Source organism: Centroberyx affinis, unplaced genomic scaffold, assembly GCF_046629955.1.
Source record: "Centroberyx affinis isolate AG114_WGS23_722 - 3 ecotype Tasmania unplaced genomic scaffold, CSIRO-AGI_Caff_v1 ptg000743l_1, whole genome shotgun sequence".
Classification (NCBI taxonomy): domain Eukaryota; kingdom Metazoa; phylum Chordata; class Actinopteri; order Beryciformes; family Berycidae; genus Centroberyx; species Centroberyx affinis.
In genome coordinates this window covers 292,938-308,554 of record NW_027279356.1, presented here as the reverse complement: position 1 = coordinate 308,554, position 15,617 = coordinate 292,938, and the positions used below count along the sequence as shown (strand labels likewise).

General features: G+C 43.1%; 1 protein-coding gene across 1 annotated transcript in view; it reads right to left on the bottom strand.

The window, feature by feature from the left end:
• Positions 1–571: 571 nt before the first annotated feature.
• LOC139644461 (collagen alpha-1(XXIII) chain) overlaps positions 572–15,617 on the bottom strand; it is a 118,478-nt gene continuing 103,432 nt past the window's right edge. Inside the window, exons 10-32 of the mRNA XM_071519827.1 lie at positions 14,734–14,808; positions 13,658–13,774; positions 11,269–11,295; positions 11,099–11,125; positions 10,882–10,935; positions 10,720–10,779; positions 10,468–10,512; positions 10,264–10,341; positions 10,088–10,111; positions 8,083–8,127; positions 7,877–7,921; positions 7,636–7,716; positions 7,502–7,555; positions 7,297–7,362; positions 7,160–7,186; positions 7,009–7,068; positions 6,802–6,873; positions 6,666–6,692; positions 6,501–6,554; positions 5,985–6,071; positions 5,636–5,731; positions 4,744–4,782; positions 572–3,885 (exon numbers count right to left, since the gene is read on the bottom strand). Of these exons, the coding sequence (XP_071375928.1) occupies positions 3,835–3,885; positions 4,744–4,782; positions 5,636–5,731; positions 5,985–6,071; positions 6,501–6,554; positions 6,666–6,692; positions 6,802–6,873; positions 7,009–7,068; positions 7,160–7,186; positions 7,297–7,362; positions 7,502–7,555; positions 7,636–7,716; positions 7,877–7,921; positions 8,083–8,127; positions 10,088–10,111; positions 10,264–10,341; positions 10,468–10,512; positions 10,720–10,779; positions 10,882–10,935; positions 11,099–11,125; positions 11,269–11,295; positions 13,658–13,774; positions 14,734–14,808 (1,311 nt within the window). The 3' untranslated portion in view covers positions 572–3,834. The remainder of the gene's footprint in view (positions 3,886–4,743; positions 4,783–5,635; positions 5,732–5,984; positions 6,072–6,500; positions 6,555–6,665; positions 6,693–6,801; positions 6,874–7,008; positions 7,069–7,159; positions 7,187–7,296; positions 7,363–7,501; positions 7,556–7,635; positions 7,717–7,876; positions 7,922–8,082; positions 8,128–10,087; positions 10,112–10,263; positions 10,342–10,467; positions 10,513–10,719; positions 10,780–10,881; positions 10,936–11,098; positions 11,126–11,268; positions 11,296–13,657; positions 13,775–14,733; positions 14,809–15,617) is intronic.

Genomic DNA, 15,617 nt, shown 5'->3' with positions numbered 1-15,617 from the left:
CTGTCAGTCATAAAACTCTAAAACTATATATATATATTCATATTGGCCAATTTCATATATTTCATTTATACAAAAAGGCCAAAAAATCAGGGCAATCTTTTCCACATATATTCCCCTTTCTTCACAAGCCTATGAACTATTCCATTGTTGCTTTTTGCTCTCATGTGTATCTTAGTTTGTAAATATGTATCAAGGAATATGCATGTCTGCCATTTACAAGGCCAGATCTTGTCACACTTGAAAAAAAGAGATAACCAGAATGCAATGAAGGTTATATGGCCAAATACTTTTATTGAATAATCACATGCTTGTGTGTTATGTCATCATATGTCCTCATCTCTGTTAATGTATGTACTTCCTTAAGTCCATCCTTCAACAGCTCAGCTCAGCTCAGTGGAGGGACTGGCAGAACCTCTTGAAATTATTGAAGAGACTGAATAGATGTAAAATTAATGTCAATGAAATTATGATATATGATATTTAATTGACGGGACAAATAATGCAATGAACAAACTACCAACCAGAAAATTGTTTGGAGAGTTTATTTCAGTCTACATATTGAGTTGACCAGATTTCACGATATGCATATTTAGACGACGAGTAATTACAAAAATAGCTTAATTCTTTTACAACCAAATACACAACCAAATAAACATTCTCACAAAGTCAAGATAATACTGTGATATTTCTGTTAAAACACCAAACTGCATTCAGATAGTGTGCCACTTACTGATAGCACTTAAGCCTTAAAAGTGAAACTGATAGAATCTGCAAAAGAAATAAACACATATAATAATGTAAGTGTCAGATAACTATCAGCTTCCAATGAAATCATGTCAGAAACTATGTTGTTTGGATGTAAGCCTTTCTCTATCTCAAGCCATTATTATCTCAATGATGTGTGACTCATTTACAGACATTTCCAAATACCTTTAGCTTCCTAATTGAGTGTGTCCTCAGTTATGTTTTAATACACAAAGCACTTTTCTTTGCAAAACTTACTTAAGTGACGAAACACAGTGTTGGGGACTATACATCAAATTTATTAGCAGAAGTTACTGATATTAATATGGAAAAGGAAAATGTACTGTGTGTTGTCAGATATGCATGTTTTGGGCACATAAAGCTAACAAGTGCTCATTGACTTTGGCCTCAATTCAGAACAAAACAGAACTGGCACTGGTAGGGGTTGAGAAAGGTGAGATGTGGCCTATTTGGCACGACTGTTGTAACATAACATGAGACATTTAACAAGTCAGTTAGTGGACACTTTTACCTAAACGCCTAACAAGCCAGCACTATGACTGCATGCATTTTCTAGCATGGGTGGACGCAGAAGGAACTGAACCACCAACCCCAGCAGGGCTACTAGCTTGCTCTTTCAACAAAGTGCTTCAGAGTGGAAAATGGAGTAGCCTAAGCAGTTAGGTAGTGTAATAGCTAATGTGGATGTAAAGGAAGCCCTCATCAGCTTGGTAAAGTGATTTGGAGCTTTTGTACAACATTTCCACCTTTTGATACCCTTAAATGCATTTGTGTTCATGAATAATTAAGCACATATTTTGTCATGTTACTTTCAATTTGGAAGTCTTGTCTATAAAATCATACTTATAACACATTTTTTCTGTGTCCATGGTCATAACTTTCAAGAAGTAATTTTAGATGTTTGCAAATATTCACAACAATTGCCAAAACAGCCTGAATGCTGATGGTTACAGAGAATTTTCAGGACAGCTAATGGTAGATACTGACTGTTCTTCAGTTCATATGGAGGCTAAAAATGAAAATGTTTGACTAAAGTGAAATATCATTTTGAGGTGGAACACAGGCAATGATATGAACAAATTAACAAATAAGGCTTTGCACAATGGATCAGAGCAACTGAAATAGCCAAGTGAAATAACATAACTTAAAATATTTAATAAGGCTGAAATTGAATTCCCTTTTTGTCACCATCATATTGTGAATGATTTATATTAGTTCATTGCTAGTCACCCATATGTAGTAAGTAACCAGCTGTCTAGCTGCAAACTGATAATTACCAGTATTGTATCAAAAAGTGCAACTAATATCAATGTAGAAAACCCATACTGATACCCACTAGGAAAAATCTATTTTGAGAAATATTGCCATTAATGTAAATGTATTCCTATCCATGGTAATAGGACAAAGACAAAGTGATTCCATGCAATCTCTTTTCTTTGTAAATACATACAGTACAGCTTAGAACTTAAAAATACTTTGTGGTATATTGATAAAGCCAAATACAAATTCTTTATTCCTATGTTCCTAGAAAGTTGCTGTCCTTTTTTTTTAAAGATTATTTTTGGGGCATTTTTACCTGAACTTGATAACTGTCAGTGGAGATAAACAGGAAAGACTTGGAGGGAGAGAGAGGGTGATGACATGCGACAAAGGTCCCAGGCTGGATTCAAACCCAGGACGTCACATTTACATGGTAAGCACCCACCACTGAGTCACCAGGACGCCCCAAATTACTGTTTATGTATGTCTGTGTGTGTGTGTGTGTGTGTGTGTATACCTGCCATAATTTACATGTTTATGTGCAAGATAGCGAACAGCTTGAAACAGCTACAGAAAATAAACAAAGTATTTAAGCACCAAGAAATTATTCCATCTGAGAAAAATGTATTAGAAGACCAAAACACATCAATAAAAGTTAACTGATAGAAAAGACTGAAATCTGTTGTGATAATTGAAAAAAAAAATTAAACAAAAAAGCATAATAACTGACAATTAAGAACCATTGAGTTAAGGTGTATTGCTGAATAAAAATGAACACAATTACTAACAAACCAATGGTTTTGTATACATGTTTCATATTTCATACCTTAGTCTGTAAGTCCTAGTCCAATTGACTAATATTGGTTAAAAATCAAACAAACAACACAAATTTAAGTCAGCAGCAAGAACTGATACTGTTGTTCAGAAGACAGTAATTCATCACATCTTCATCTATGATTAAGAGATAATACATCAGTTAAAATATTTCAGTTACACTGAAAAGTCTTCGTGAATTATTTTGATTTGTCAAATTAATCACAATAGAACCAACTTGATGTCAGAGTTGATCAGCCTCCTGGTTGAACTCCTGCATTATCATGAATACTGTAAATGGTTCCTTCAAATCTGGCCTTGGATGTAACACTCGCTATGTGTATATTATACAAATATGTCCATGCACAGGAATGCAAAATGTAACTGGACAAGCATAGATTAGGATAAAACAAAAATAGAATACAACAAAACAACACACAAGTCACCGCTGGCAGAGGTGTAAGCCATAAAGAAAAGGTAGACTTACTGACCTTACTGAGCGGCTTGTTCAAATGGAAAGACTGTTAAAGATTGCCCATTGCAAATGAAAATGAAACTAGTTTAAGGTTTCAATGAGAGACCACAAGTCATACAGGCTGTCTGGGTACTAAACAACACTATGCCTTGTTTTGATCATGCACTTAATTAGTGAAAACCTTTATAAAGGAGCAAAACAAGAGATCACCATAACATGTTCAATGTATCTGTTCCGTAATTCTTTCCCTATGTGCCAGTGACCCACAAATAACTTCAACTGATTATCAAGCTATTGTGTAACAGCAACAGCCGCGGGTGTGTGTCTTCTCCTCAGGTGAGTGTGGAAATGCAGTGTTCTCTGTCGCCCCCTCCTGGAGAATTCCCATATCGGAGGATCTGAGTGTTCAGTATGACACGAAGGCATTACACGGCTTGCTCTGCTTCACAAAGGCCAACCTGGCCCTTGTGCTCTCTGTCCGTCTGCGTCTCCTCTGTCCGTCGGGGCCCCCGTCTCCCCCTTCAGGGCTGAGAGAGACGCTTGCGTTTGAGCTTCTGCCTCGCCATCTCCTCCTTTTCGGAAAACAGAGAGAGGAGAAGAGAGCACTGACCCACGCTCCTCCGTCTGCCACGCCAGGAGACCCGCCCATCCGCGAGGCCGGGTGAGCACACACACACACACACCGTCACTCCCATGCAGCATTCATGATCACAGTCAGGCAACAAAGTCAGACTCTGTTAATAAGGCAGCAAGACCACCACGCTGTCCAGGTGTTCCTCCTCTCCAACACTGGCAGGCGGACTGTCCTTTAAAGTCTGACCGCCAGTTCAGTTTCCTCTCTTTTAAAGACATCACCGGATCTCAAGAGTTTATGAGTTAAAAAAAAAAAAGAAAAGAACGTCTTATACATCTGGTCTTGATAATACTGTTGACTCAAAAATGTCCTTGTTAAAAAATCTCAATATATTATATAAAATGTTTCTTGTAAAAAAGGAAAAAGGGGGGAAAGTTGGTGTAGTATTCAGTTGCAATATATACCATATCAATATGTACAGATGCCATGCTTCTGGTTAGTCATCACTGCAAAAGAAGAACAGGAGGGATTGATTGTTAGTAGCATCAAATCACAATCCAAACAGAGGCTACTTATATTAAAATTAGCAAATAACCACCGACCTCAGATACTCATGCTTTACAATTACAAGCTCAGACCATAATATACTTACAAAATGCCCCTGTATCAAATTAGAGTCAAGCAATGGATTTAATGCTGGCAATCACTGCATGAGTAATAATCTCCATGTATGCATATTGTCAAGCCATTGTTTGATTACAGATATAGTTAGCTCTATGACCGTGCCAGCTGCTTATCACTTTATAAAGGCCTGTTGCCTTTATAAAGAAGGTCTGTCAGATCTCGTAACACTCACCTTGTGCCAGCAGCCTGGTATGGGTAGCCCATCCTGACCCTGAGGGCGACAGCAGGGAAGAGTTAACATGGCAGAAAATGTCAAGTGAAGCAAGGTGAAACACACCTTAAAGTACTGCATCCTGTCAGTTGCAATGTAGTCCTATCAGTTTTCTTTTGTATTCTGCACTAGAGGAACACAATGGTTTGCATACTCCTGTGCACTGCCTGTCAGCCAATTCATGTTATAAAAATCAAAGTTCTTGCACTAAAACCATGGAAAATGAAATGAAAGAGTATGTTGAGATACAAAAATACATAAATTTATTCCATCCAACCAAAAGAGAACAACACAAAAAGTGAGGGTGCTGAAAAAAGTGCTCTTTTTGTCATTTGATTGATCATTTGTTTCATTTTTTGTAATCTACAGTTATATGAAGGAAGATTTCTCATTGCAGTAACTGTTTTTTCCCTTTTTTGAGCATAGACTCTTTGTATTGTTCTCTTTTGGTTGGATGGAATAAATTCATATTTTGGCATCCCGCTTTACTTCATTTCCATGGTTTGAGTGCGAGATGTTTGATTTTTATGGCATCGTATGGATTCTAATGCCACCTGGCCACCTACTATTGCCTATTGCTTATAGGCATAGACCCTCTCTTTGCTCTGAGCCAATTAATGTTGAAACACCTTTCTTTTACTGTTGTTTTCTGTGAATGCTTTCCTTTACAGTGAACACTTGTAGGACGTTGATGTACTATGGGTTGATGGTGGACAGCACCATGTATAACAGAGTTTGAGAGACACATAAAAAAGAGAAGACAATGAGAGAGAGAGAGTTCGTAAACAGGACAGCTCGAAGCAAGAGTGCTGATGAATGAGAGGAGAGGAGGAAAGAGGCAGAGATACTGTACCACAGGACAGGGGGCCGCAGGGCCGGAAGGAGGAGGAGGAGGTGGGGGGGCAGAAAGCTCTGCCTCCTCAGACAGACCTTTGGCCTCATCGCAACCCTGTCAGCAAGAGCCAGCCAACTGTTATACATTCACCAGAGAGAAGAAAATACAGTAGGAAGTGACAGAAACAGTGCTGAGAGAACAGAAAACAGGGAAATGTGTCTTCAAGTTAAAGACGTCAAGTTGAAGAGAAAGGGGTACCAGATCAGTTCAAAGATGCATTATTGTGGTGTGTGTGTGTGTGTGTGTGTGTGTGTGTGTGTATGTGTGTGTGTGTGTGTGTGTGTGTGTGTGTGTGGAGGTGGCATACCACAGGACAGGGCTGGTCCAGGCCTGGGGGCCCCTGCTCTCCTTTCTGGCCCTTCAAGCCTCTCTTTCCCACTGTTCCCCTGTCACCCTGGAGACGAGGAGGACAGCAGTCAGACAAAACTCACAATCACAATTGTAATGCTAACAACACAACGACACAGCAGACACAGCAGACATCCATAAACCTGCCATACAATATGCAGTTGCCTTGACCCTTCTGAATTATTTCTAACATACTGATTTAGGCACAATGAATCTGTGTGTAGTGTCAGGATTATAGAGTTTATATCACTGCTTCTAAATCTTTTCAGGGCTGCAGCACAGTTCAACAAGACAAATGTTTGGACAGGTAAAATAAAGCCTTGTTTGGCCATTAAGTAAGGATAGCTCATGATGCAAATAAATGCTGGACTAGGCCCACAATACATTAACGTGGAGAAACAAATCTATGATTACAAGCAATTTTGGTTGAAGTTTAATGAAGATAATATAATATTTCTTCTAGTTCTCTACTTACCTTCTCTCCTCTTTCCCCTCGGTCGCCTTTCTCTCCGATCAGACCTGGGAAACCCTGCAGATGAAATGAGGAACAGGTCAATATGCAGAAAGTAAATGCCTGAGTATCATCTGAATAAAGTCTAAGAATCAAATGGGAAATAACAGTTAAAACTTAAATACTCACATCCATCCCAGGCTCCCCTGATCTGCCCTGTGAACACATATTTACACATAAAAATCATGTGGCAAGTCCCTCAAAATCAAAACAGATGTTGGGGTAAAATGAAGGTAATCAAATATCAACGTAATCAGCTGCTTACTTTTTCCCCCTTGGCGCCTGGAAGCCCCACTAATCCTGTAGATCCAGTGGGACCCTGGGGGCCGTCCAGTCCCTACAGTTAAAGTACATTATCAGCACTGCATCATCATCATCATCATCATCATCATCAACTGGACGGTTCTTCCTCCATCTCAAACATCAGGGGTTCCAGGCTTCATTATGGTAAAGATGATCCAGTGTCACTCACCTTTGTCCCAGGAGCTCCGCTGTCTCCCTTCTCTCCCTTAGCTCCCTCTCCAGGCTCGCCCTGCAGTGAAGCACAGTAACACTCAGTGCCAAAACATAGCATGCAAACAAAGCATCCAACACACAGCAGACACACGGCAGCAGAGCCTTACCTTGGGACCGGGCATTCCATGATGTCCCTGAAAGACACGGGGCACTGTGAGTGAGGGACAGATACAGGCGCAGGGGCAACAACAACTGCAACTTGGATAGTTCCTACCTGGATTCTGACAGCGACACGAGTACTCACCATGAATCCTGGGGGCCCGGGAGGTCCTGGTGGGCCGGGTGGGCCTGGCTGGGAAATCATCTGAACCTAAACACCACACACATTAACAGTGAGCTTTGTCCGCTCTGTCTCCCTCTCTACCTTCAAACTAAATACTGAAAAAGGTTTAGACTGATGCAGATGTGGAGTGCATGTGATGATACACCAGTGTATGTGTTCCACTGACCAGGTTGTCTTCCACTCTGCAGTCGCCTTTCTCTCCTTTGTATCCGTCCACACCCTAACCCACAAACAACAAGATTATTAACTGCCAGTTACTTACACACATTTCACATAACCACAATTTGCAGTACTACTTACAGCAGGCCCAGAGAGCCCCATCTCTCCCTTTTCTCCTCTTTCTCCGGCCGGCCCTGTCTCACCCATGTCACCTTTAGGCCCCTGGAGGCAAAGAATAAAGGGGTGATAGCGTGTAAGTCAAGTTCAACATTATGAGGAACAGAGAAAAGGAAAGCAAGTTCTCAAACTACAACACTAGCAAATGGTGGCATATGACAGCAAGTATAGGCTGTCCATAATTTCTGATGCATTGCAGCCATACCTTCAATCCATCAAGTCCCGATGGCCCAGGTAAACCAAGCTCACCCTGGCACAAGACAAAGAGAGGCTAGATTCACCTGACATATGTGACAAATGCTTCAATACTAACATTTGACTTATAAGTTAAATGTAAAAGTCAGCCATTTGAAAACATCGGCAAACGTGTCGATATTGGTGTGATGACAGGAGGGTTAAAAAGCCCCTTACCTTTTCCCCTGCAGGGCCTGGGGCTCCAGGTGGTCCAGGTGGACCCTGGAGAAAGAAAAACAGACAAGACAAGGCAGTCAGAAGTTGGGCAAGCAGTATTTCCCCAGATAAACTGAATAACCTGTCTAATTTATTACATTTTATTACACAAAAACATCCACCCATCTTTAATTACATTAGTCATCCTCAGGCAGTCTCACAGACCCGTAGCTGTTTGTTATCAGTGTGGATCATAGTGGGTCTAGCACTGGGAGTGTGTTTCACCACTGCTGGATTTCACAACCCCCGACCCGACTGTAAACAAAACTGAAGATTTCTTTCGTTCACTCTGTCCACTGATCACAACCAGCATTGTTATGGATGCGTTGACGCAATTTGGCCTTAAAAGGGCCATAAAATAGTTCAGAAAGCGGTCTGCGATACACAATAGCCTGGCATCAGACCACATGACATTTTCTATAATGTCAACTGTCAGTTTCCATGCAGGATTAGATTGGTGAACAAAGGAGAGGAAACAAAACATTTATGTAACTTTATGAAACAGTAACATTGGATGAGGAGTGGTGGAGCAGCCCGACGTGCACGGCTCCTGGGGGCCACAGAGGCTCCCAGAAGATCGCTCCATATCCAGTTGTTCTGTCAGGCTCTCTGAATCTCCTGTGCTGGCTGATGAGTGACAGCTCTCTTACATCACGCTCCTCAGTCTCCTCCGCATCCACAAAGCTACACTTGTTACTCAGCCATCTGAAGTGCTCTGCCATCTTGAAGTAATAAAAAAAAAACGGAAACCATATTGCCTCCCGGAGGTGTGCATGCTGATTTCTCTCCATTCCTCCCTCCTCTAAGTTTTTGTTTGTCCTCTGACAAAGCCATGGCAACACACAGATGTTTACAAACAACTATTTATCCTAAGATACTCCATCATTGGAACGTGAAGGCCACTCATGCACATAATTATGCAAAAAAGCCATAAAATGAAATAGCGAAAAGGAATAAATCAAAACAAATTTGAGCATGGTTTTGAAGACCAAATTCATCATCACCTCAAACCTCCCCACAGATGAAACCAATATGGCCTTTCACACAAACAAGTGAATGGATAATAACACAAGCTGGGTGGGCAGAGAGCATTCGCTTTTCCATGGACATAACTCTCCCGTAAGACCTTGTGTGTGATTTGATGCCAGCTAATCCAGATTCAGATTGGCACCAGACTACTGATAAAAATCTCAGCTCCGTGTTTTGACCGACTCCTTTGTAACTCGCTCACGCAGCTGTCTATGGCGTTGCATGCAGGAGCCCGTTCCAGACCAGGTCCGAGGGGACCCGGCACATAGTGGTTTTTAATCAAATACACACTCCACTGCAGAGATAGGCATCTGTTATTAGCATGTAGCACGGTACACGGCAGAGTCAAAGGGTCCTGTGTATGAAACTGAGACTGTGAGGGTTTCCTCTCCTTCATGTGTCAGCTGAGTTATGTGGAACAACACAAACGCACAGAGAAGGAAACCTTCAAGACAAACTAACACCCTGCTGCCCCGTAGCATGTTAGAACCCACATGTCCTGTGAGGCACACGGAAAACACAGCATGAAAAACACACTCAGAACAATGCACCGACGGCTGCTGGTTTCCCTGCATGATTTAGCATGGCTCTTTAGGCGATGCGTTATCTGATAGAGCGGTGCAGCTGCGTTATATTTGCTGCGGCTGTGTGTTTCATCCCCTATGTATATGTATGAGAGCCTGGTAGACCAGTAAACCAGGGGCGTTTGGTTACGTCATATTGATTGCTTGTTAGCCGTGGAGTGACATCCAATACACGTGAGGTAAGGAGTGCATCTGATTAAACAAACACACACAGATCCACGGGCTGGAGCAGCTGGGATCGGGAGAGGATGCTCACACTGTTGGGAATGTGAGGGTGGGTGTATGTATGTGTCTATGCTTATCATACGCGTTAGTCACAGATCACACCAACAACAAGACCATGCAGAAATTACCGAAACGCTGATGATGCTGATAGCCTGCCAAGAAGAAACAGCAACGTATTCAACTGTCTTGTTTAAGCTATGCGTGAATCCCAACTTCAGATCCACACACTGAGACATCATTTAATAAATGCTTGTTGGCATACATAGTGGAAGTCTAGTGTTACAGACAGTGGAGTAATGCTGACCTGGAAAGCATCTAGAAGCTTCCCATTGAAGTCAATGATGTCCGAGGAGCCGGTGGCACCTTTCTCACCAGGATAACCCTGAGGCAGAGAGAGAGGGAATGAGACAGGGACACTGAAATAAACAATGGAAGAGGGTCATAAAACAAGTGTTCAATATGATCATTGAAGAATTAGAGAATTTAACCCTTCGGGCAATACTCGTACCATGGTTCCCTGAGGTCCTTGCTCTCCTGTATCCCCTTTGTCACCCTATGTGATGCACAAACACGTTACATTCTGCTTTAAGACAGGCAGTAGGCTGTTTCAGACGTGACAGTAAACATTGCGTATAGTCAGGAGTAATAACAAGCTATCATGTTACGATTAGACAAGAGCTATACAAATATAGTTATCATTGATAGTAATTGCAGTGGTTGTTGTTTTTGTTGTAGTTGTTGTTGTTGACTGGTCTTATACCTTGAATCCTGGGAGTCCATCCATGCCTCTCTCTCCTTTCTCTCCTGTACCTGACTCGCCCTGTTTCAACACACAAGCGAATACAAGGCCAATGTATGAAAGGCAAATAAAGGATTTAAAATAATCTGTACGTAAGACATGATGAGTAAAGTTTGTCTGTACCTTTGCCCCTGGAGGACCCTGTGGTCCTGGATAGCCTGACTCACCATCTTCTCCCTGTCAGTTCACAGCAGACAAAAAAAGTCAAAAATGCTAACTTCTGGGCACATGTTACTTCTGTAGTAGACAGCAGATTGTGACAAGGGGTTTGTAATGTATGAGGAATACAAGAAGTAAGGGAAATGAGTTGACAAAATCAATAATCCATCAAGGATCTTACCGGCTTTCCAGGCAAGCCTTGCTGTCCCTGAGACAGGAATAGATTCAATTACCATAATTATCCAGACAAAGGCGGATCATCAAAACCAACTTGAAACTATACTTTATGAACAACAATCTGATCGAGGAGTAGAGTTTAGAACTCAAGAATCTGATCTGAACTAGACTCACCTCAATGCCGTCGCGACCTGGAAAACCCTGCGGAGAACAGAGGAGGAAAGAAATTACTCATCATCTCAGTTTAAGGTAAATCTCCATCTGCATTTAGGCTGAATGACCACTAGATGTCAGTGTCCAACAGGGAAAGACCAGACCCTGGACCCACGTCGATCAAGTGTGCATTCAGAGTAGGAGTGCCATTCAAGTCCTGCGGAGAGAGATGACTATGGGGCCCTGGTCAGGACTCATACTTTGCACAGCTTGATACATGAGGCCGAGGTCTCTCTTTACACCGAGGCCTTATTGCTGGCTGTGGAGCGGTGTTGTACAAGATGAGTTTTGCGGTTGGTTGGACAAAAGCAGACTACTGCTCTGTGTGCATGCGTATGTGTGTGTGTGTGTGTGTGTGAGTGTGTGTGAGAGGGAGACAGAGAGAGAGAGAGAGAGAGAGAGAGAGAGAGACAAGCGGTGTATGGTGAGCCACGAGCCTCAGCCCCCCCAAACACAAACACTCAGAGACTATTCCATTTCCATTTCCTGGCATCTATCCATCAGTGATTTGGATAATTTAGGTAAACAGACCTATTGTGTGTGTGTATGTGTGTGTGTGCGTGTGTCTGTGTGTGTGTGTGTGTGTGCACACACACCAGGTGTACATGTGCTTGGAGCAGCTAAACATCTGCTATGAAGTCATCCATGGCAAGGCTATAGCAGGATCTTGTGTAAGAGCGCTCTCTCTCTCTCTCTCTCTCTCTCTCTCTCTCTGTCACACACACACACACACACACACACACACACACGCACACACTGAGCTATCTGGTGGTTGTGTTTACTCGTTCACTCAAGTAGTCACTAATGCACTGTAATAAATGTCGTTATAAATTTGAGGTTATTAGCCTCCTCCGTCCTCGTATTTAGAATAATACGCAGAAGCTACTTCGATGTTTCCCGTCTGCTCTCCTTCCTCCTGCTGTCTCCCACACACACACACACTGTCATCCTGATCCCCTCTGCTACGTGGTCCTCTTTTTTTTTATTCCATCATAGATCGCTCCAGAAGCCTTTTCCTCCTCATCTCTACATCTTTTCTCCGCAGCAGCACAGGATCAGACAGCTGTTACATTGTCAGTCACTGAGTATACTAAGAATGCTAAATGGCACTTACATAGGTTAAAACAAAGCTTAGAAAGATTATGCAAATACTCTTTACCCATCCACTCCACTGTCATAGATGGATTATTCTCTTGCTTCCCACTTACTCTCTCTCTCTCTGTCTCTCTCTCCCTCTCTCTCACACACACACACATGAGAAAGGGTACGAGGTACCCGTACAGGCAAGCTCACTCACTCCCTCCTCCTGTGCTTTTCTCACACTCAGACATCTGCCTACAACATGGAGTGGCTCCCAGCGCCACGCTGCTTTGTTTTGTTGTTTTGCGTTCTGCAACCCCTTTAATCAGGCCGGAGAGTGCATTTTGAAATTGACTAGGTTAAAGGACGGGCCTCCCCTCTTCGACCCAGTCTGTTTCTCGTCTTCCTCCGAGCCGCGCTGGCTTTTCTTTTGTCGGCTCTAAATAAGTTCTCATCTCGCCCTCTGAAACCGACGTTTTTCACTCGAGTCCCGTTGCCGTGCCGTGCCAGCTGAGGGTAACACAGCATTCATTCCTTCACTTGGATAAACACAAATTACCCCCCTCCCCTCTCTCCCCTCCCCTAACCACAGCTTTAGGCTGTCACAGCAGATGAACTAACCTCTGAAAAGGAGAAAGCTAATCTTGAGAAACACAAGCTGCCCGAGGCGAGCAGCACAACTATTGTTTGGTGAGGCCGGCAAACTGCCCATGAACCCGCCGCAGCGCCATATCTGTTACAGGAGCACACAGCGACAGTCTTGGTAGGAGGGTGGGAGAATGGGGGCGTGTTGGAGCACTTTGTGGCCGTTGTCTTACACAAAACAGATGAGGCCAGGAGTAAAGCTGCTATTCTGGGAGCTTTTAGGTAAGCCACAGCTCACTGGCAAACCCAGTAGGATGAGAATATCTGGGTTCACTGCAATATACTGTGGAGACCCTTTCTCCCTTGATTCATGTGTGTAAATGCACACACACACACACACACACACACGCAATTTGCAATCTGTCACACCCATGCGGTTGACCCTAGCAGGTCAACACAATTGAGGCAACGCAGCCATTGATGACTGAGGTGTTTTGACTGACTGCATTCTTTGTGGTGTAACTTTAGTTAAAGGGAGAGGAAAAGAGGGGAGAGGAGGAGCGAGGGGTGAGGAGGCACAGAGAAACTAAGAAGAGTGTGTGTGCGTGTGTGCGTGTGTGCGCGTGCATCATTTTATCTAGTGGGCGTGTATTTGGCGCTTTGACATATCACGTGCGGCTCTTACTGGCTCTCCAGCAGGGCCGCGGGGTCCGTCCTTGCCGGTGTTGCCGGGGGGGCCTCGGGGGCCAGGGGAACCTGGGGGGCCGGGAGGGCCAGGGGGTCCAGCCTGGCCCTGGTCACCCTGATGGATAAAACAGAAGGACGAGGGAGGGAAAGACAAGGAAAATAAAGACATGTGATGCTTTGTTATCCTCAGCAAAGACAAAGCATCTTTTCAACAGTTTTATAATGGACTGAAACACACCCATGCTTACAAATGTTCACTCACGCACACACTGATGAGAAGCTGTTAATTGACTGGGAACAACACCCACTTTCGAATGAAGTGTTTCATTTCTCTCTGTGGTTCTTCAAACAAAAACCTGAATTTTCACCTCATATAAAAGGACTTTTCTGTCTTTCCTTTGGTTCATCTGCAGCTAGTTGAGATGATTTCCACCCTCATGTACACCCCAAACAAAAAGCACTAACACCCTAAATGTCTTGCTCACCACTGAGGCGGTCGTGGGACCAATGTTGTCTCTAGTCACATGATGGCACTTCCTCTATGCTCTCTCATCTCCAGACATGTGGAGCACTCTGGTTTGCTTTGTTGTGGCAAATTGGTACAGCAGGCCCTTTCATGCAAATGATATTACCAAAGCCCTCAGATAGCAGAGTAAAACCTTATTTCCTTGCACTGATAATTATTATGGCTCTGGAGGACCCAGCTTGAGCTAAACCCTCACCAACAAAGCTCTTCTATTCTCATTATAATGAGAAGCACACATTCCTTGAACCTCTCTGAAATGTGTGTGGTTTATCCTACAAGATGTTCTCCTAATGTTTTTCACATTGTAGAACATTAAAACAAACAATCCCATTCGATCAATCATTTTAATACAATTAAACAGGCCAACGCACACAGAAAATGGGAAAAACGATCAAACATGAAATCAATTGAAAGTAGCACGACAAGGTGAAAAAAGGAAAGGAGAGAGAAAGGAGGGAGAAACAGAACTGATTGCAAATGGGCAGAACATGAATAAGTGAGGTTGGTTAACGTGTTAAAGGTGCACACATGCCTTAGTTGTGGTCTACCTTCAGAAAGCGTCTCTGAAAGGTGTTGGACTGGTCGCCAGAGAGAAAGCCGTGGTCATAACGAGGAAAGACCATCTGAGGTGGGAGAGGACCAGCAGAAAGACAGGAGAAAGACAGGAGAGGACATGGAGCATGTTGGAGGACAAAGGAGAAAGAGAGGAGAAAGAGAGAAATGAGTGTAGCAATCAGAAATCCTGTGTTTAGCCAGGGAAAGCTCTCAGAGTCCAGTTCCATCTGTTGAAAGGCAGAAGTGCATGGAGAAGAGAGAAAGAAAAAGAAGAAAACAGTACAGCTGCAGGAAGAACGGAGATGAGAGTTGACCGACCTCAGTAGCTGGAGGCCAAAAGAGAACAATCAAGATGCCCATAAAAACAGATCTAGGATCAGTATTTTGCCCCTCTGCTCTCAGAATTGAAGATTCAAATGCGTGAATCTTCAGTCTTTGATCCTAGATCTGCTCTTAGAGCTGCAGGGATAGCGACAGATCAGCAGCCTGACAGAAGGTGGTTGGCTGCCGTGAGGGCTAAGGTACGGTGGGCAAGGAGGGACAAACCTTGACGGTGAGAATCTGATTACTGTGCAGACCTGCATATGTGCTGTAGTTAGGAGGACCCTGAAGGGAGGAGGGGAGAAAGATAACAAGACAAAGGGAAAACTGAACAACCTGTTAAGTAAAGCTCAATAACTGTCCCCATTGCCCTGTTTCAGAAATGATTTCTCAGATCTTTCATTCATACATGTCTATCTAATTGTGTGTGTGTGTGTGTGTGTGTGTCTCCCTTTGCAACCAAACCAAACAGAGGAGGCTCGGCCGTTTCCAGCCAGCAGACAGTAACTGTGACGACTGTCTCTCAAGCTGAAAGGAACAGAGTTAGTCTGCTGCC